Source organism: Oncorhynchus mykiss, chromosome 4 (genome assembly GCF_013265735.2).
Source record: "Oncorhynchus mykiss isolate Arlee chromosome 4, USDA_OmykA_1.1, whole genome shotgun sequence".
Classification (NCBI taxonomy): Eukaryota; Metazoa; Chordata; class Actinopteri; order Salmoniformes; family Salmonidae; genus Oncorhynchus; species Oncorhynchus mykiss.
Window position 1 is genome coordinate 16,438,054 of NC_048568.1, and position 22,414 is coordinate 16,460,467.

At 41.7% G+C, this 22,414-nt stretch overlaps 1 protein-coding gene across 2 annotated transcripts; it reads right to left on the reverse strand.

Moving 5' to 3' along the window:
- Window positions 1-99: 99 nt before the first annotated feature.
- On the reverse strand, window positions 100-21,045 carry pkib (protein kinase (cAMP-dependent, catalytic) inhibitor beta). 2 transcript variants are annotated; one of them, XM_021600392.2, is made up of 3 exons: window positions 20,889-21,045; window positions 2,135-2,294; window positions 100-924 (listed from the first exon to the last, which is right to left on the reverse strand). In XM_021600392.2, exons 2-3 carry the CDS (start codon window positions 2,265-2,267, stop codon window positions 842-844), a joined length of 216 nt encoding a protein of 71 aa, XP_021456067.1. In that variant the 5' UTR covers window positions 2,268-2,294; window positions 20,889-21,045; the 3' UTR covers window positions 100-841. The 2 variants fall into 2 exon arrangements, with proteins under 2 accessions (XP_021456067.1, XP_021456068.1); XM_021600393.2 differs by lacking the exon at window positions 20,889-21,045 and adding an exon at window positions 11,073-11,199.
- Window positions 21,046-22,414: the final 1,369 nt, after the last annotated feature.

Below are 22,414 nucleotides of genomic sequence, written 5' to 3' on the forward strand. Positions count from 1 at the left end.
CAATTTCACTGTGTAATGAGATGCCTCCCCTGTACAAAGACAACAAACAAACATATATTTTTAAATTATGGCATCTGAAAAATATTCACAACATTGCCGTACGTAGAGGATAATGTTTATTAGCTGCAGTGGACATTGAAATGCATCTTTACAAGGAAGCAAATATAATGTAAAACTATATTTACAGACCGAAAAATACATATATTTTTTTACTTCTAATAACTCAGTTGATAATAATGTTGATTTTAACAGTAAAAAACACACAGTAGAGGTTTGTACTGTAGCACACTAATAAATCACAATTCTAAGATAAAAATTGTACTTACATCACCAAATGGAATGTTTATACTTTTGTTGTGCAAAGAGACATTCCTGCAACTACATGTTAACATTCTGAGAAAATGCTTTCATTGGAACACCTCTGTATGCAACGTATGTACAAGTCACTCTCGCTCAAATATGAAATGACATTTTTCAGAGTCATGCCCAACTGTCAGCCACTTCACCAGTTCACTGCATATGCTAAGATGAACAAGACATAAATGCAGGCTCATTCACCGTACATGTAATGAATTATGGGTAATCTTGAATGAATACCCCCTTAAAGCTACAAAGAAACAACCACTTCATTCCTAGCGACAGAGCTCTCCCTTCCCTTCATCATCCAACAGCTCTTTAAGTTTTCATCATAGGTGTCCTGATGTTGCATAGCACGGTGCATGGCGATTACAGTTGTCTGGTCAATGGGGTTTGTTTGAGGAGAAGTGGTCCATGTTAGAGACAGTCTCTCTCTTGTTCTCCATCTTCTCTCGTAGTCAGTTAGCCAGAGACCAAGGCCCAATTACGTCCCCTCTGCCTTCTCCTCACCCTCTGTAGGACTCTTCGGTGGGCTTCCAGAGGACGAGCCCTCTCCTCCTTCATCATCTGAGAAACACACAGAACAGCATTCATTATTTTCGTCAGAAACATATCATTGAAAATGCCTCAAGGCCCATGTAGTGGAAAATGTCTGCATTCCAATTATAATCCAAGCTGTGTACTCTCCCCTCTTTTGTGTTGCTTTGTAAGATATGGGTGATATGTTGCATTCGCAAGATAAAAGGAATATGAGATTACCAACCTCAGCACATAACGTATAGCTCGCTAGCTGACACCTTGAATATCAACAGAGACTAATCATAGCATAGACCCTCAACTCAACCGCTTTGTTCATATCCAGCATTTTAATACTGTTTCGAACACTGACAAAGTGCAATACGCCACATAGAGATGAGAATCTTCTGAGGAAATGGGCCAATACCGACTGCTTCCAGCCAGACACTTACAGTATTTTATTCTACCGATCAAACACTACTCTGCTTTGATCCTCATAGGGCAAGGCCTAGGGGATTTATACTGCAAATTGCAGGCAACTATGTTATATCTGGTTCATGCCCTCTATAACATGAGGACCTATGGACCCCGACATTGCACTGTAGCCACTAAGTGAAAAGAAACAACGCTGAGTAATACAGTTATATACTGTATCTACAGAGGCCTCCAACTAACAATTACTTCCCCACCCCTATGAACCAATGCATTGATTGGCTTCCCCTCACTGATAGATATCCCTTTCCAAATGACCCTCACAGCCATTGAGCTATTACTAAAAAGAGAAAGATGGCTGTTCCCTTCTTTAGTTTCCATTTAAACAGTTAAAGTTGTGGTACATTTTCCATACTGTTAACTTCCAGATGCCCTTTCCACTAAACCCGGCTTGATTAATGGAAAGCTGGCTATCCACACAGACACTTGCTAATGGTGATGGGCACTGGGCTGGCCGATCCTAACAAAAGCACTCAACCATCTATTAATGACAGAGCGCTTTGTTCTCTGTTCAGTGATGCTCTGCCATGCTTTTCCCTTATATTTAGGTTTGGATTGTATCATTTATGGAAAGGTGCAATACTACATCTAAAGTAAACAGGTAAAACTGTTCATCTAAATGTTGAGATGAAAATACCTTCAATTGTGCAATTCAGCCTAACCATTAACAGAGTGAAAGCATGGAGGCCTATGTACATTATTGTAAATATTGCTGAAAGTATGCAGTCAAGTACTGTATGTAATTTAAAAAATACATTTCACTACCCACCTACAACTGAAAGCTCTGCTAGTTTGTCTGACAGGTCAGCAGGCCCCGCCTCAACGATATCAGGTACAGCGTTCCTCCGGCCAGTCCTCCCCGTGGCTGCAAAGTCGGTGACAACAGGCTCCACATCAGTCATCGCTGGGCCCTGTCCTCATAGCATAGTCTGGAGGGAAAGGAACACAACACCATAGTGTATTTTATGTCTAAACATATTGTGACTGGTTGATAAACACTGCGTTATAAATCATTGCACAAGCTCTCAGTCACACATCCCAGTACAACAGAATATCTGCAGTGCATATTACAGAGGTAATCACTCACAGGAGGCTGGTGGCACCTTAATTGGGGAGGGCGGACTCGTGGTAACGGCTGGAGCGGAATAGGTGGAATGGTATCAAATACATCAAACGGATGGTTTCCATGTGTTTGATGCCATTCCATTGACTCGGTTCCAGCCATTATTATGAGTCGTCCTCCCCTCAGCAGCTTCCACTGTAATCAATGTATTGGGCATGCTGCACTTGTAACAATAAGCAGTAACAGGCCAAACATTTTTTGCTTTTAACTCCAATTATCTGGTAAGGTATTGTACAGTGTAGTAAAGCTCTACAGACAGAAACCTGATATGAGCAATATTACAGATCATAGTGCTTTCACTAAGAGCACTGCTTCAATACCCTGTTCTAATGCCATTTGGTCCTTTAGCTCTAGTCTAAATATCCAGGACCTTTGTTAACTTGGCCTAAAGGCCATTGATTGGTATTACTACAGGGACATATACATCTGATCAATATTGTGATCAATACTCAACGATGTGTTACGCAACCTTTCCTGCAGCTCCATTTCCCCTTTGAATAAACAACCCTGCGTTTTACATTATGAGACCAAATGTAGTAAGACGAAATACCATGCAATGCAGTGTACAACATGACCAGCAGAGGGCGCATTTCACATCAATACAGTATTGTACGTCTAATAATAATCTGCTGTGCATGTTAAACAGGGAGTAAGCCATTCCCTCTTGTTTTGTTTTGTTAACGCTAAGTAAAGATACTCAGAGATTGGATTACAGTCTCTCCTGGACTATTCACTATTTTATATTTTTAACACCAGCGATAACATTTAGACAGCCTATACATTTCCAAAGGCAATATGTCCTACCTCCAAGAACACAGCACACACACAGATAGTGCCTAAAAAACCCATCTAGCCATCCTTCAACAGATGGTGCATCGCCTCCAGTGGGTGTAGATCAAGGCCGTAGGTGATAAGCACCCACTGGATGTCACAAGATTTAGAATTTAATCAAAACCCCCTAAATCAACACAGGCTATTCTTGGATTAGCTTTGTCGCTATTTTAAATAGGCCTCCAGCTTAATACCTGGGGCACCGGTGAGGCAGGTCAGACGGAAGCAGGGAGACGTTAGTCAGAATCAGGGCCCAGCAGGGAGACGTTAGCCGGCATCAGGGCCCAGCAGGGAGACGGTAGTCAGAATCAGGGCCCAGCAGGGAGACGTCAGTCAGAATCAGGGCCATGCAGGGAGACGTTAATCAGAGTCAGGGCCAAGCAGAGAGACGTTAGTCAGAATCAGGGCCAAGCAGGGAGACGTTAGTCAGAATCAGGGCCCAGCAGGGAGAAGTTAGTCAGAATCAGGGCCACGCAGGGAGACGTTAATCAGAGTCAGGGCCAAGCAGAGAGACGTTAATCGGAATCAAGGCCAAGCAGGGAGACGTTAGTCAGAATCAGGGCCCAGCAGAGAGACGTTAATCAGAATCAGAGTCAGGGCCACGCAGGGAGACGTTAGTCAGAATCAGGGCCAAGCAGAGAGACGTTAATCAGAATCAGAGTCAGGGCCACGCAGGGCCATTTGGACTAGAAATGTAATTGTTTTGACTTAGGGCGGTGAGTGACTAACGGTGTTATGCAGTGGTGTAAAGTACTTAAGTACAATCACTTTAACATACTACTTAAGTCATTTTTGGGGTACTGTACTTTACTATTTATATTTTTGACAACTTTTACTTCACTACATTCCTAAAGAAAATATTGTTACATTTTGGATGCTTAGCAGGACAGGAAAATGATCCAATTCACACACTTATCAAGAGAACATCCCTGGTCATCCCTAATGCCTTTGATCTGGCAGACCCACTAAACATAAATGCTTTGTTTATAAATGATGTCTGAATGTTAGGATGTGACCCTGGCTATTCGTAAATAAATAGAAAAACAAGAAAATTGTGCCCTCTGATTTGCTTAAAATATATAAGGATTTTGAAATGATTTATACTTTTACTTTTGATACTAAAGTCTATTTAAAACCAAATACTTTTACTTTTGATACTAAAGTCTATTTAAAACCAAATACTTTTACTCAAGTAGTATTTTACTGGGTGATTTTTCTATTAAGGTGTTTTTACTTTTACTTAAGTATGACAATTGGGTACTTTTTTCATCACCGGTGTTATGTATGGCCAGCTTCATCTGTGGCCAGCTTCATCTGTGGCCAGCTTTAGAAGACAGAAATCTGGTTAAGCAGCATGGCCCATATAAAGGCCCTGTGTGCGCTGAGAGTGAGACCCTCGGAGGAGTGATCCTGCATGTTTAAAGGCCCACTGCTAAACACATGCATTCATAACTGTCTGAGCCTACAGAGAGACTGCTGTATTTGGACTTGGGTCCCATCCAATAGAGGGCTCTGGGAAGCAGTGGAACCAACAGTGCCCTCACAGAGTGGGAGCAGCAGGAACTGGTGTTGGCATTCTCCTCAGTGCAGCCATTCAATCATCCACGTCCACTGGAATAAAAGGAGCTGGCTGCGTTGCCAGCAGGCCCCTGTGCCAAGCAGCCAACGAGAGCCCAGTGCCAGGAGACAGGAGGGAGGCAGCAGCTTGTGTATGTTTGACTGAGAACATCACTGCCCACTGTTGTTAGAAACACAAGCTTGTCTCCGTATGGTTGAGCTCACTCACACACTGCAGCAAGGAGGGCGTCGTAAAGCATCCTATGCATATGTGGGATGAACGGTGTCGGTGTGTAAAGGCCTATTGTTGTCGGAATCAGAAAGGATAGAATCTGACTACAAGTTAGACCACTAAAGACTGACTATAAGAGCCTTGCCAATCAGCAAACATGTTTCCCTTGAAAGGTCTCCCGAGTGGCGGAGTGGTCTAAGGCAGTGCTAGCTGTACCACTAGAGATTCTGGGTTCGAGTCCAGGCTCTGTCGCAGAAGGCCGTGACCGGGAGACCCACGGGGCAGCACACAATTGGCCCAGTGTCATCCGGGTTAGGGGAGGGTTTGGTTGGGAGGGTTTGGTTGGCAGGGATGTCCTTGTCCCATCACGCACTAGCGACTCCTGAGGTGGCCGGGTGCCGTGCACGCAGACACGATTGCCAGGTGCACAGTGTTTCCACCGACACATTGGTGCGGCTGGCTTCCGGGTTAAGTGGGCATTGTGTCAAGAAGCTGTGCTGCTTGGTTGGGTTGTGTTTCGGAGGATGCACGGCTCTCGACCTTCGCCTCTCCTGAGTCTGTACGGGAGTTGCAGTGATGAGACAAGACTGTAACTACCAATTGGGGAGAAAATGGAGTAAGATTTTTTTTTTCCCTTGAAAGTATGCAAGGAAGTCAAATATCTTGAAGTCACTCAAGTTACCCCACTTGAGCAACTGGTGGAACCAGCCTGATGGCTGCATTCACCATTCTAATTCACAAGTGTAATAGAATGATGAACACAGTGATCAGACTGGTTCTACTGGTTCTACTTCAACATTATCTAATAACAAACCCCTCTAAAACAAAGACTGTTAATCCAGTCTTAATCCTTAACAGTATTGGAGTAGCACAACATCTTATCTCCTTCTAATTCTTTACAACTTTCCAGCTACAGTACAGTATGACAACAAGAAGTTGTTAATGGAGAGAAATCTCCTCATTCCTGAATGCGTTTCCTTTCATGTCTATTTATGATAATGCTCAATGACTACCCAGCTAGGACATTTGGTTCCTCGGAAGTTGTGGGAATGTAGGTTTTTGTTTCCCATTGGTTCTGGGAACGAAGCCATACGTTTTTTGACTGGATTTTTTTTTTAAAAACGTTCTGAAAACGGAAGTGAACATTTCGTCTGTTCTGGGAATGTTCATTTTTAGGTTGCAGGGAGGTTCTGAGAATGTTTTACTATGGTTCCCTAAAAAATCCTGGGAGGTTTTATTTATGTCCCGAGAACGGAAATTATAGGTTATCTGTTCTGCAATTAAGTTGGGGATGGGATTGAAGGGACAAATATAGGAAAAATATACTAACCGAGCACAGCACAGATGACTGACATCTCTCCATCAGATGGAACATGAAACCCGGATAACAGTTCCAAAATGCAAACATAAATTTGGAATATCTCCAAAGCATTTGCAATTATTATGGTCAACAACAGAGGAGGTAGAGCCGTCTTTCATTTCAGGCACGTCAAAGCTAAATATAGAAGGTAACACTACTTGTGAAGTACACACATATGTCCATAAATATGCAAAAATAGGTCTTAAACGGCTGACCTAGGAGTGGACCCTGGGAGATGAGTGATTCATGCTAAAAACTCAGATTATGTTCCAACTCATCAAAATATCAAATCAGTTGTAATGGACTTAATATTTGAAAATGGACACTCATTTGAAAAACACGCCCATCTTATTGACTTAATGAGCCATCCCTTTAAAACATAGGATTGGTTATAGGGACAACAGGACTATACAGATACTTATATATGCAGCAAGCACTCATGCGTACGATGAAAAATGTATGCCGTGTGACCACTCCACGTTGCGTTTTATGAAGCATGAAAAGAAACACACCGTGTAAAAAAATACTGTGGGAACATAACGATCAGGTCAAAACGTATTGGACATGTAACCCTCAGGTCGTTTGGGTTCTATTTACGTTCCAACAAACAAGATAAGCAAAACATGTTTGAGTTCAGTGAATCATCGCTGCTCTACGGAGTGGGGATAAGATGTGCACAGCCACTGTGCCGCAATGCCATTCCATTCACATGGCATTTCCCAGGAGACACTGTACAGACTAAAACTAACTCGGCACAAAGTCGTAAACACACTCAACTCGGCTCTGCTGCTCTACTACTGAGAATGTTTCACTGCAGAACTCTTTGTGGAAAATATCTGGTTCAGCCACCGACTTGTCTTTCTGAAATTTGAATGGAAACCTGTCCTTAGTTGTAAATGGTAGCTTCTTATTTCAAGTGGCCTGTCCTCACAACCTATCAAAGCGTCGTTATTTTAGTGGCTTGAATTGTCTCACCAACTAATGGCTGAACTGTAAACCGTCTCCCTCTGTCCACCAGTGCTGGTTGGACCAATGTGGAGTGATGACCTAGAGCAGCTTGGCTGAGTGTGGTAAGGGTAACGGCCATTGGAAGTTCCTACACCTGTGTCAGAACAAGAAACAATGTGGAGCCCCATTTCATTTACTTAGTGACAATGGCTTGAACCATTACTCTGGGCTAGGCTGACCTTCAAGCTCAGACGGCCACCACCACTCATCACACCCTGCCAGCCACGAGGTTTCTTGATCCTCCTCATATTAAATGGAGAATATAGCACACTTTCAATAGCCCCACCGCCTCTTAATCTACATGGAAATAAGCTTTCGATTGAGGTAAGAGGATTAATAGGTGAGGGAAAGTGGAGCAGTTACAACAGCTCAGATGTGACACAGGGTGCAGAGTCAACATGCCAATTAGCTCATAAGGGAACGAAAAGAACGTCAGTGCACGTTTCTATTTCAACCAACTGTTTCCAGAGCCTTCTATAGTATTTCATCTCAAGGTGATAAACACAATTTGTAAGCAAATCATGCACCATAAACTGCATTCAACCAGCTGTCATAAAGGCCATTGTTGTGATAAGGTTATCCGACAGCACCCGTATGTATGTCCGATTGCCAGGAGGCTTACATGGACAGTTATACGTGATCCTCTGTAGCTCAGTTGGTAGACCAAGGTGCTTGCAATAGTAGGATATTGAGTTCAATTCCCAGGACCACCCATACATGTATGCACACGACTGACAAAGCATCTGCTAAATGGCATATACAGTGCCTTGCGAAAGTATTCGGCCCCCTTGAACTTTGCGACCTTTTGCCACATTTCAGGCTTCAAACATAAAGATATAAAACTGTATTTTTTTGTGAAGAATCAACAACAAGTGGGACACAATCATGAAGTGGAACGACATTTATTGGATATTTCAAACTTTTTTAACAAATCAAAAACTGAAAAATTGGGCGTGTAAAATTATTCAGCCCCTTTACTTTCAGGGCAGCAAACTCTCTCCAGAAGTTCAGTGAGAATCTCTGAATGATCCAATGTTGACCTAAATGACTAATGATGATAAATACAATTCACCTGTGTGTAATCAAGTCTCCGTATAAATGCACCTGCACTGTGATAGTCTCAGAGGTCCGTTAAAAGCGCAGAGAGCATCATGAAGAACAAGGAACACACCAGGCAGGTCCGAGATACTGTTGTGAAGAAGTTTAAAGCCGGATTTGGATACAAAAATATTTCCCAAGCTTTAAACATCCCAAGGAGCACTGTGCAAGCGAGTATCAGACCACTGCAAATCTACCAAGACCTGGCCGTCCCTCTAAACTTTCAGCTCATACAAGGAGAAGACTGATCAGAGATGCAGCCAAGAGGCCCATGATCACTCTGGATGAACTGCAGAGATCTACAGCTGAGGTGGGAGACTCTGTCCATAGGACAACAATCAGTCGTATATTGCACAAATCTGGCCTTTATGGAAGAGTGGCAAGAAGAAAGCCATTTCTTAAAGATATCCATAAAAAGTGTCGTTTAAAGTTTGCCACAAGCCACCTGGGAGACACACCAAACGTGGAAGAAGGTGCTCTGGTCAGATGAAACCAAAATTGAACTTTTTGGCAACAATGCAAAACGTTATGTTTGGCGTAAAAGCAACACAGCTGAACACACCATCCCCACTGTCAAACATGGTGGTGGCAGCATCATGGTTTGGGCCTGCTTTTCTTCAGCAGGGACAGGGAAGATGGTTAAAATTGATGGGAAGATGGATGGAGCCAAATACAGGACCATTCTGGAAGAAAACCTGATGGAGTCTGCAAAAGACCTGAGACTGGGACGGAGATTTGTCTTCCAACAAGACAATGATCCAAAACATAAAGCAAAATCTACAATGGAATGGTTCAAAAATAAACATATCCAGGTGTTAGAATGGCCAAGTCAAAGTCCAGACCTGAATCCAATCGAGAATCTGTGGAAAGAACTGAAAACTGCTGTTCACAAATGCTCTCCATCCAACCTCACTGAGCTCGAGCTGTTTTGCTGAGCTCGAGCTCGAGCTGTTTCCCCCTCTTCTTTCCACTCCACTGAGAGAAGAGAGAGCTCCCTACGTCTGATAATGAGCTGTGTTCAGTGAGAAACTTAAGGGAATTAAGTCACATGGAAGCATTGTGAATAAACAGTTGGCTGTTCATTATTCAGGTGGGTCAGGGACTCTCATTACTGGAGCCCCAAACAAACAAAAGAGTCCTGCTCACAGAGCATAGTGAACAGCCTGCCTCTCCACTCCCGTGGTTTACTCCCACTGTTACCCGGTCATATAGCAGCGCAAAGCATAACATGACATCATTGATCTGGCACCATTGTCTAATTGTCCACTGAGGTATTATTGAAAACAATGATATTCCACAGATGGAAGATACTCTACAAGGAAGAGAAATGTGACAGTGTCCTATTTATATCTGAGAGATGTCCATCCAAGAGTGTTGTATCCTGCCCCTATGGGCTCTTTACCCAACCCAGTGGTAGCTGTGTTGATCCCGCTGTGAATGACAGCGTGGAAGGCCGGCCCGTCCTCGGTCTGTCCCTCTCAGCAGGCTCACAGGCTTTTCCCAGCAACCCTCTGTCCAAAAGGGCAGCATGTGACCGAGCGAGCGGTCAGATAACACGGCCAACACAGAGAGACTCAAGCAAGGCAATGGGGATGACTGCCAAACATAACCTAGAAATACTGTGACAACATTTGATTAAGGCAGATCAGAAATAAAAAAAACAAGCGCGCACGTAACAGCCATTAGGCAAAGGAAGAAAATTAGTCATCTCTTTGAATGTTGTAGGAGCTGATGTAACTGATAAGAAACCACATTACATTGCGAAAACATGCAATTAAATTAATCACAGGCATCACGGCTACAGTACAGTGTGTCTCTGCACAATGTTATTTCAGCATTACTATAAAGCCTTGACAGCAGATGCCCATTTGATCATGTTACACTGCTCATTGGACCTCTTCTACCCAGAAATATATCCTAGTTGAGGAGCCTACAACTACTAATATTTGTCATTTTGCTATGGAAAGATGTCATTTGAAACAAAGCCTACAGATGTTGCCTCCATGTTTTGCAGCATAGAGAGGGTAATTAAGTAAATGTCTCCCATAGCAGCCGGGAAGAGAAGAGGGCCCTCCACCTCCATATAGGGCTATATTTGGACAGGCGATCTCCTGATGCCTGGGATTTAGAGGACACAGCTCCCAGGGCTGCACATTCTCTGTCACTCATATGTAAGAGCACCAAACTGACAAGTGACTTTAATGCACTGAAAAGCTTATCTTTTTCAAATCACTGAGTAGGGCACCTCCAGGGTATTTCCAATCGAGAGATTCATAAGCCTGATTGAGCATCTCTTCAGTTCATACCATCTGCAAATTCTTGTTGCCATTTCTCATAAATATCCTACATTATTGTAGCTAGTGTCACATCTGGTCAGACAGTCATGGTCAGTCATTCTTAAAGCCACTGATGAGCTCATAAAACGTCTTTATAAACACCCCCAGTGCTCAAAGAATACATATTACAAGCAATGGAGAGAGAAAAAACCCGAAACATACTTAGCAGGCGAGTTGAAGATGCTGTGCAGGTAAGCCGGATGAGAGGTTTTAATCTTTCCCTATTTATAGCCAAGTGAGTTGGCCTGAGCAGCAGCAGCGAGGAGAGATGGAGACGAGGCAGAGCAGAGAGGCAATGTGATTCATCTTCTACTGACCACTGTAGAGGCGGGACCATGGTCGTTCTCCCATTCCAGACGGAGGGAGAGAGGCCGTCCCTGGAGGATGCCTGTCCTGCTGGCCACCTGCCTCCTCAAACAAACATGAAACATTCTCCCGATAGGCTTCATATGGGCTGTTTCCCAAATGGCACACTATCCACTGTATAGTGCACTATGTTTGACCAGGGCGCATAAGTCAGCGTAATAGGTTTGGGGTTGGCATTTGGGACACAAATATGATCAAATCCCTCCAAGATTTACTAAAGTCCTTTGAACTGGATAGTCAATTGGATATCTTACATGCTTTGAAGTGAAGAAAGCCAGTACCTGATCTTGAAATAAGCCACAACAGAGCTTTGGAAAACAGCTGCCCGTGGCTGAGTTGGCAATTTACAGAACACAACACATTGGGGTCTTATTGAAGTTGAGCATTTGAGGAACAAAATGTATTTTTCACTTAATATTTCTGTAAAAGTCCTAACTAAGTCATAATAGCGAAGAAAATCACCCAGATGCCTAAAATGGTCCCACAAAAAATACAATACCGAAACAAACATTTCTATCACATCAGTGTGTTGAAATAAGGCCAGAGGGGGTGTGGTATATGGCTAATATACTGTGCCACAGCACGACGCAACACCGTGGGTTAGGTACGATGCAACGCCGTGGTATATTGGCCATATACCACAAACCCCCGAGGTGCCTTATTGCTATTATAAACTGGTTACAAATGTAATTAGAACAGTGAACAATACATTTTGTGTCATATCTGTGGTATACCATGGCTTTCAGCCAATCAGCATTCAGAGATCAAACGACCCCGTTTATCATCACAATTAATGCATATCTTAGATGCTGGTTTCAAAGCTTGATGCTGTGACCCGTCGTGTTGCCAAGGGCATCTTCGAGACTCACTGTCAAGTCATGGCCCTCTCCCCCAGGAAGCAGCCAGTGACTTTGAAAAGGCTTCCTCCCTTTGCACTTTGTTGAAAAATCACCTTGAGAAGATTTATGAGGAGTTTAATGTCGGGGAGAACAAGAGTCAGGGAGCGGAAATACTGAAAGCCGATTCATTACACACACCTGCCAGAAGAGGCAGGCACCCCAACACTGTAACTCCTCTCTCTGGTAGGTCTGATGGCCTCACCATTATGTGCCCGAGTGACAGTGACCCTATCAAATAAAAACAGCTCTCTCTGCTCAATTGAATACAATTGCATAATTGATGATATAAGCGGATTTGAATAAAATATTCATATTTTGTACTGTGTATATGCACACACATGCACTGGCAATCTCTACAAATAGATCTTTATGGTGACTCGTCTACTTGGCTACATGTGAAATAACACATTTTCAATAGGCCCAAAGACCCTCCTATATAATCAGTCAATCAATTCATTCAGAAAGTATTTAAACCCCTTTACTTTTCCCCCCACATTTGTTGTGTTACAGCCTGAACGTAAAATGTATTAAATTGCAATTATTTTATCACTGGCCTACACACACTACCCCATAATATCAAAGTGGAATAATGTTTGTATTAAAAAGGAAAAGCTGAAATGTCTTGAGTCAATAAGTATTCAACCCCTTTATTAGGGCAAGCCTAAATAAGTTCAGGAGTAAAGTCACATAATCACATAATACGTTTCATGGACTCACCCTGTGTGCAATAATAGTGTTTAACATAATTTTTTCATGACTGTTTCATCTCTGTACCCCACACATACAATTATCAGCAAGGTCCCTCAGTCAAGCAGTGAATTTCAGATACAGATTCAACCACAAAGACCAGGGAGTTTTTCAAATGCCTCGCAAAGAAGATAACCAATTGGTAGATGGGTAAAAATGAAATAAAAAGCAGACATTGAATATCTCTTTGAGCATCGTGAAGTCATTAATTACACTTTGTATGGTGTAGCAATACACCCAGTCACTACAAAGATACAGGCGTCCTTCCTAACTCAGTTGCCGGAGAGGAAGGAACCGCTCAGGGATTTCACCATGATGACATTAAAACAGTTACAGAGTTTAAAAGCTGTGATAGGAGAAAACTGAGGACGGATCAACAACATTGTATTTACTCCACAACACTAACCTAATTGACCTAAGCGAAAAGAAAGAACCCTAACAGAATAAAAAATATTCCAAAACATGCATCCTGTTTGCAACAAAGCACTAAAGTAATAGTGAAATACATTTGGCAAAGGAATTCACTTCTTGTCCTGAATACAAAGTGTTATGTTTGTGGCAAATCTAATGCAACACATTACTGAGTATCACTCTCCATATTTTCAAGCATAGCGGTGGCTGCATCATGTTATGGGTATGCTTGTAATAATTTAGGACTGGAGAGTTTTTCAGGATTAAAAATAAAACGTAATGGAGTTAAGCACAGGCAAAATCCTAGAGGAAAACCTTGTTCAATCTGCATTCCACCAGACTATGGGAGATGAATTCACCTTTCAGCAGGACAATAACCTAAAACACAAGGCCAAATCTATACTGGTGTAGCTTAGAAAGACAGTGAATGTTCCTTAATGGCCGAGTTACAGTTTTGACTTAAATCTGCTTGAAATCCTGTGGCAAGACCTGAAAATTGTTGTCTAGCAATGACCAACAACCAATTTGACAGAGCTTGAAGAATGTTGAAAAGAAAACTGAGAAAATGTTGCACAATCCAGGTGTGGAAAGCTCTTAGAGACTTACCCAGAAAGACTGGGTCGCTGCCAGAGGTGATTCTAACATGTATTGATTCAGGGGGTTGAATACATATATTAGTGTTTTATTTTTCATACATTTTTCATCTACTTTGACATTTGAGTATTTTGTGTAGATTGTTGACAAAAAAAAAAGTACAATTAAATCAATTTTAATACCACTTTGTAACAGCAAAATGTGGGTGTGATTAAATGTGGGTGTCAAGGGGTGTGATTACTTTCTGAAGGCAGTGTATCTGTACAATTTCCACAGCAATTTAGCGTAAAACAATCCAGATTAACAAGGTTTATTACACATGAAAGGAAAAACAATCATCCAAGACTCTTGGATAACATGGTGCCTCTTGGGCAATTCAAAAGACTGATTGAGGACCTTTTACCTGAATAATGAGTTTTTCTATGATTGTGTTTTGCTTTTCTAGTATTGATATGAATATTGATATGTACTGCTGTATATACAGGGCTAATCAGTAAAATAAACCTTGGTCTCAGCATAACTCCCTGTCAAAATGGTTGCGGATAGTTCACCCAAATGGCACATTGGTTTCCTTACCCTGTAAGCAGTCTATGGACAAGGTATGAAAGCAATCCATTCTTTGGTTTAGATTCCCTGGCACGGTTTCCACATGCTAACGTTTTAGCATTTTTGGCACAAATCCCATTCAAGTCATGGGACTGATATTAGCATTATTCGCACATCGTGTCCAAATAATTCGAAAGTATCTCAAATGGATTGTGAAGCTCAACAAAGTCACCTAGCTGCATTGAACATGATGCACGAAAATGCTAATATCAGTCCCATGACTTGAATGGGATTTGTGCTACAAATGCTAAAATTTTTGCATGTGGAAAAAGTTCCAGGGAAACTAAACCAAAGCATGGATTGCTGTCATAACTTGTCCATAGACTGCTTACAGGTTAAGGAAACTATTATGTAATTTTGTAATTTATTTGCGTTACTATTGCTTGTAAATAAAATAAATAAAAACTTTAATTATCAATGGCTTTAATAAATAATGAATTTCCTCACATTCGAGATAATTCCTGCCAGAGGTTAATAAAACACTTTGTGAATGAAACCCTTGTCTTTATATCGGCCCATATATCATGTGTCACAGACTTCATGAGCAGACAGGTGGTTTGTCTAGCAGTAAATGAGAGTACCATTTCATCAAATCACATAGGGCAGCCTACAATAAACAACCGGCTTGCTGAAGACCTTACCAGGCAGTTGTGTGGTCTGCTGGGGCCAAACAATCACAGCTAGGTGGTCTATTTCATATTTGTTATTCCTCGTACAGTATCTCGTTCAACCGCAGCTTCATCAACAGAGTGCAACGCAGGATATAAAGCAGGGTGACGAGTACAGCCTAGATTGCTTGTGGTTTATCTTTAGCCTCTGTGATGACTCGGCTCAAATCCAGTGATTTAAGATTACACAATCCTGGTTGTTTTATTGCCCCAAGTCTCTAGACTTTACACAAGGCTGGATAAAGACAAGGATTAGGCTTCAGAGCTGTGTGACTGTGGGGCTCTTCATCTACTGTGTGCACTCTGTGAATTATAACGTGTATGGTTATAATTTATGCAGATGGACACTACCGGTGAAAGGTTTTAGAACACTTATTCATTCATGGGTTTTTATTTATTTGTACTATTTTCTACATTGTAGAATAATAGTGAATACATCAAAACTATGAAATAACACATATGGAATCATGTAGTAACCAAAACAGTGTTAAAAAAATCTAAACATATTTTTTATTTGAGATTCTTCAAATAGCCACAAATTTCGTTGATGAGAGCTTTGCACACTCTTGACAGTCTCTCAATCAGCATTTCAATTAACAGGTGTGCCATCTTAAAAAGGTCATTTGTGGAATTTCTGTCCTTCTTAATGTGTTTGAGCCAATCAGTTGGGTTGTGACAAGGTAGATAGCCCTATTTGGTAAAATACCGCCCATAGTATGGCAAGAATAGCTCAAATAAGCAAAGAGAAACAACAGTCCATCATTATTTTAAGACATGAAGGTCAGTCAATACGGAAAATGTCAAGAACTTTGAAAGTTTCTTCAAGTGCAGTTGCAAAAACCATCAAGTGCTATGATGAAACTGTCTCTCATGAGGACCGCAACAGGAATGGAAGACCCAGAGTTACCTCTGCAGCAGAGGATAAGTTCATTAGATTCAAGTAACAGACACATCTCAACATCAACTCTTCAGAGGAGACTGTGTGAATCAGGCCTTCATGGTAGAAGTGCTGCAAAGAAACTACTACTAAAGGACACCAATAATAAGAAGATACTTGCTTGGGCATAGAAACACGATCAATGGACATTAGACCGGTGGACATCTGTTCTTGGTCTGATGAGTCCAAATTTGAGATTATTGGTGAACGGATGATCTCCGCATGTGTGGTTCTCAGCATGGAGGAGGAGCTGTTATTGTGTGGTGGTGCTTTGCTGGTGACACAGTCCATGATTTATTAAGAATTCAAGACACACTTAACCAGAATGGCTACCACAGCATTCTGCAGCGATACGCCAACCAATCTGGTTTGGGCTTAGTAGGACTATCATTTGTTTTTCAACAACCAAATTGAGATGGTTTGGGATGAGTCGGACCGCAGAGTGAAGGGAAAGTAGCCAACAAGTGCTCAGCATATGTGGGAATTCCTTCAAGACTGTTGAAAAAGCATTCCAGGTGATGCTGGTTGAGAGAATGCCAAGCGTGTGCAAAGCTATCAAGGCAAAGGGTGGCTATTTGAAGAATCTCAAATATAAAATATATTTTGACTTGTTTAACACTTTTTTGGCTACTACATGATTCCACATGTTATTTCATAGTTTTGATATCTTCGCTCTTATTCTACAATGTAAAAATAAAATAGTACAAATAAAGAAAACCCCTTGAATGAGTAGGTGTTCTAAAAACTTTTGACCGGTAGTGTACAATGTGGTTTATTTGTGTTTTAAAGTAAATCTGTCTGTGGTATGAATTACCATCTGTGGCCCTGGGAACAAGGAACCCAACCTGTGTTGTGGTCTTAAAATGACTTTTGCTGGTACGCACCGGTGCACTGTGTAGACTAGAATAACATAATTGCACATGCTCCCAGTGAGAGCTAAGTACTCTCATGGGGTTGCTGCATGTGTGTCATGTAAGACTGGCACTGCAACATATAGTAAGCTCCACTGTCCACTTTTCAGTGACAAACTGGCAGCTGGTGACCCAAAGGGACCAAGACAGAGAAGGATGGACAAAGACAAACCAAGACGGTAGGAACCTCGGAGGAATACCACTGTTCACTGTGGGTCAATGGGCCAATCAGCACATTTGGATCGAAATCCAGTGTGGCAACAACAGGGAAGTGGAGATTTCATCCCCAAAATGTTTATTTACAGCCTCCCAGGTGGCGCAGTGGTCTAAGGCACTGCATCGCAGTTCTAGCTGTGCCACAAGAGACTCTGGGTTCGAGCCCAGGCTCTGTCGCAGTCGGCCACGACCGGGAGGTCCATGGGGAGACGTACAATTGGTCTAGCGTTGTCCAGGTTTGGCCGGTAGGGATATCCTTGTCTCATTGCACACTAGTGACTCCTGTGGCAGGCTGGGCGCAGTGCACGCTAACCACGTCACCAGGTGCATGGTGTTTCCTCTGACACATTGGTGTGGCTGGCTTCCGGGTTGTGCTAAGAAGCAGTGCGGTTTGGTTGGGTTGTGTTTTGGCTTTCATCCTTCGTCTCTCCCAAGGGAGTTGTAGCGATAACTACTAACAATTGGATAGATACCATGAAATTTGGGAGAAAAAGGGGGTGAAATTCAAATAAAAAAAATGTTTTTTTTTTTTTTTTACTCCAAAAACATGATGAACTTAACACTCCACTACAGTACACAACATAAGAATAATGTAGTAAGGATAAAGCATTAGCATCCAAAAATAGTTTCCTCGTATTCAATATTTCACAAAAAGGACGTGTGTGTGTGTGTGCAGCAGCCTCTGGAGGCTGTTCTGACACTGGCAGAGCAGTCCAGAATGACTCCCACAATGGGCCAGATTTGTGATCATTTTATTGACTCAATAGTGAGAGGAGCGAGAGCATGCTTGGCTAAGTGCTAAAACTGATGCGGTTTAACAAGAGCCAATAGAGAGAAATATTAACGGCGTCTTTTTGTAGGCACTAACTCTGCCATGGTTCGTTGGACAAAGCCTATGGGAAAGTTCATTTAGTTTTTGTCGTTTTTTTTTTTATAAACACAGAAAACAGAGAATGCGGTAAACACAGGTTTAGGAGATCTTATACGTTTTGTTCTATGAGATCATCTTCATCAGCTAAAGTCACGTTCTGTGCATTTTGAAGCATTTATGTCATTTAAAAAAACACATAAATGCTTCCTAATTCATAAAGATCATGTCAACTGACTGGTATTACAATCATAGAACAAAAATGTATAAAATCTCCTAAACCTGTGTTAACCTTGTTTTCAACCTTTATCCCACAACCATATTCTTTCCTCATTCATTTTCTCCATAGGAATGGCTGAACGAACCAGAGGTAACTCAGTTCCGTTTTTTAGGACTACAAGTTGACGAGGTCTAATAATTACCGTAGGGCAGACTAAGCTGAGAGGGAGCGAGGCAGAGGAGAGGAATGATGGGAAAGAGGAGCCCTCCTGGGGCATTGCTAGTGAAATACCAGCACAGAAACTGTCAAAGGCAGAAACAGATGCCTTGATGACACTCACTGAAGCAGAGAAAAAAAACTTCAAACAGCATGAGCCACAACAAAACCGCTTTCCTGTAGCAGGCAGACTGTAGTTAAAGATGGCCAAATTGAAATGCCACCTATTGTCAGCGTTTACCTGACTAAGCCTTAATCCTTTCAGACGCCATCTTTAAAAGACAGTTGGTCTCTGGGGATTTAAGGTAGAGGTGTCTTCGATCAAACTCCCGATGAGTCTCTAATCAGGTTACAGCTTACCCTCCTTGTTTGAGACAATAAAAAGCACCGTTTCTCTCTGCATTTGTTTCATCAGACATTCCTGAGAAAAACGTTTGATGTGTAGATACGACACAACGTGATAACAGGGAAATAAGTGGTACCAAACTGCCCTTTTCATTCCCATCATGTGTGCAAATACACACACTAGTAGGCAGACAACATTACTAATTCTCTGTCATCAACTCAGCCAATTAACAGGATTATACAAATGGGAGGCACCTAAACTCATTACCTGAATACGTGTTTTTAAAGTACAGTCAATACTGACCAATTTGGAATGATCTACTGTGACATAAGATCCTTAGTGACAGATGATGGTCACTGGTCCACAAGAATGATGAATAGTTATATTTGCATATCTAACACCGGACAACCTCCAGATAGCAGGAATATAAGCCTATAGGCAGCTACCAGCTCGGGACATACAAACCCCACCTCTAAGGTGAAAAGGGTAACAGCGTTCTTCCCATTTCTCTTTACCTTTCCAGAGAGTCATAACAATGGTATAGCATTGCGAGGTGAAGGAGCGCTGAGTCTATTTGACAAAGTGCTGACCAGAGGAAGCAGAGGGGGGTGTAAACGCCACGTCCCCATGCAACTTCAGCTGTCCCTCTGGATATGCGTTAAACAACATTTCACTTCTACTTTTAGTGTCCTCTTTAGAAAACACAGCAGTCCGTTGACAACAACAGCCTGGTCCAAGCTGAGTGGCACTGTTTGGGCGGTAATCTGACACCTACACTACAGTCATTCTAAACTTATACAATAATTATGGTGGAGAAGGTCAGACAGATTGTGCGATGGGATCTGGAAATGACATGTTACACAGGATTCTAAAGACTAGAGCAGACAGTCAACAGATTTAAGACTGGAATGTGTCTGCAATCTCTTCCCTCCCAGTGTCATAATCAACACATTTCCCCAGGCTGGCTCATTACTCTGCCAGTCATGTAGTCTCTCAGGGCAGGTGTTGACTGGTGGATGTGTTGATGGTGGGAGTGAAAGGAATAGCATGGTGCTTACCCTCTACTCAGCAGGAGCTAGGGAGTCGGACACTGGAATGGAATGCATGCTGTAATCAGGAATAAACCCAGTGCTTGGAGATCACCATAAATACAACATCCTACTGCATGATGCACGTAGAGCAAACAATGTTTCAAACCATAGATTTGAGTTGTCATCGGAAAGGTTTTAGCTGAGTGTCACCTTCCTCAAACAGCTTATTCAAAAGATGAGAGCCATATAAATGTGACCATGCTTTATTTGATCAGTGGGAATAATACAATATAATATATCATATAAAATAAATGAGGAAACACTGATTGAGAGAATCAGTATTGTTCCTCGTGATTGCACTGCTAAGCTAATTGAAACATTTATGGCATTAAATCAAATCAGCTAGGCGTTCAGACAGAGGGACAAACAATTGAATTAGAGATAGGTGAGCTTTGTTTCAAGTATTGAATAGCCTTCAAAGGCTAATGTCATTTGGAATGAGAGGAGGATTTGTCCTTAAAATACAACGACCTTATGAACAATTGATAATAACCCTGATTATCAATCAATCCAAGTAGCATGATATTCGTCGATATTCTTCTGCTAGACAAACAACATGATTGTTCAATAACAATGGAATGAATGTAGCCTACAACGGATAGATCGATTGACAAAAAGGTTGCTCCAACATCTGCACATTGTAGTCTATAGTGTGTATGACATTGCATATACGGCATTGTCATGAGTGGAATTTACATGACTGAAATCCTCTGGCTGCAGATTTCTACCGCAAGTAATGCCAACAATAACCAGCTGAATTAAGAACCGTATAACTTGCGCATAAATTAGGCTTCAGCAGCCTGTAGGTTACTTGTCGGCATTGGGCAACAACCTGACGACGAGTAACCTTCCAAAACACGACATATTGTGACACTTACTTACCCAATGTGTAGAACAAATGGTTGTTACAATAATGTGCTTTAAATGCGCTCCCCCGAAATATATATTTCACCATCGACAACCCATGGATAGGACGCGTTGCGCACAGTCCATCCTCATCGTGATTTCCTCTACTCTCTTTATTCTAGTGAGAGGAACTATATCCCCGACACGGTGACATCACACAGACATACTTCGCACGGGAACGCGCAGAGGCCAGTGCGGGTTTAACTTGAGCACGTTTGTTTCGTCCTCTATCACAGTATCTTTGAAGTCTATTATAATGTAATTACGACCCTATATCACCAGTTTGATGGACATTCAGATTGACATATGCTCTGATAAGGAACTGATAATGTAGTATTGGCATTTGCATTGCATCAGTTTGAATTGAACTGTCATGCAATGAAAAACAAAGCCTTTGGCCTACTATGTCATTATAGCAATTCCAGTCATTGCATATTTCTGATGGATAAAGACAGTTTACCAAATGAATGCTTATTCCTTACTTGTCTAGTGGTTCATTTATTTGTATAATAAATGTGCATCATTGAACACATGTATGCTTCCACATTATTGCTCTGTTTCCAGAAATAAAATGAGCAATGAGGTTTTCTGTACATTGTGAAATGTAACATTACATTCCAGAGTAGACAGGCAGCCACAGAGAAAAAATTGTTTTCCAAGATATAATTGTGCGTATCTGCATGGAAGGACAGGGAACACACTTTTTCAGCTGGAGAAAACACAGACCAACTGAACGGGGACAATGCCAAACGCAGCACAGTTGTGTGTAATGAACTGCATGTATCAGATGCAGTTCCATTTCAAGAGTTTCAAATCGTTGGGGTCTCTTGTGATGTTGAGATTTGTTGTACTTCTTTGTGAATTGCATTCATTTCCCCCAGACCTTCCTGTTCTATTAAATCATATGCGATAATAAGTAGCTTGGAGAGGTAAAACAAACTAACTCTAATATAAGTATGCATACTGCATATCTGCAAATGTGATTTTACTTATCACTGCATTCAAACAACTGTCATATACTGAGAATGTATGAAGTCCCTTTGGTGAATTAGGCTGCTTCCTATCAATGCAATTTGTTTTATGTACTGTCTGAACAAGCAGTAGCTGTTGCAAAAGAATAGCCACTGCTTTGACTTAGATTAAATGTGATTTAAAACCATCTGTCACTCTTCTTACTGTATAGAGTAAGCCTATGTCAGGCTTTCATGCAAACTAAACAGGTTAAGAATATATAATTAGATAAGGGAGGAAATGTAACTTCTAAATCTAACTAAAGCAATTAAAATGGCAACATGATCAGACTGTGCTCCCCTTCCACAGCCAAAATTAGGGCAAGGTACCTGGCTTATAAATTGATGCCCATGTGAAACCCATGAAACCCATGAAACCCATGAAACCCACAAGCCAAGGCTCGTGTAAGACTACTTACATACTTACTAATTTACATGTGAAACCCAAGGTACTCATGAATGACTTCCTAATACTCCATAGCCAGAATATGT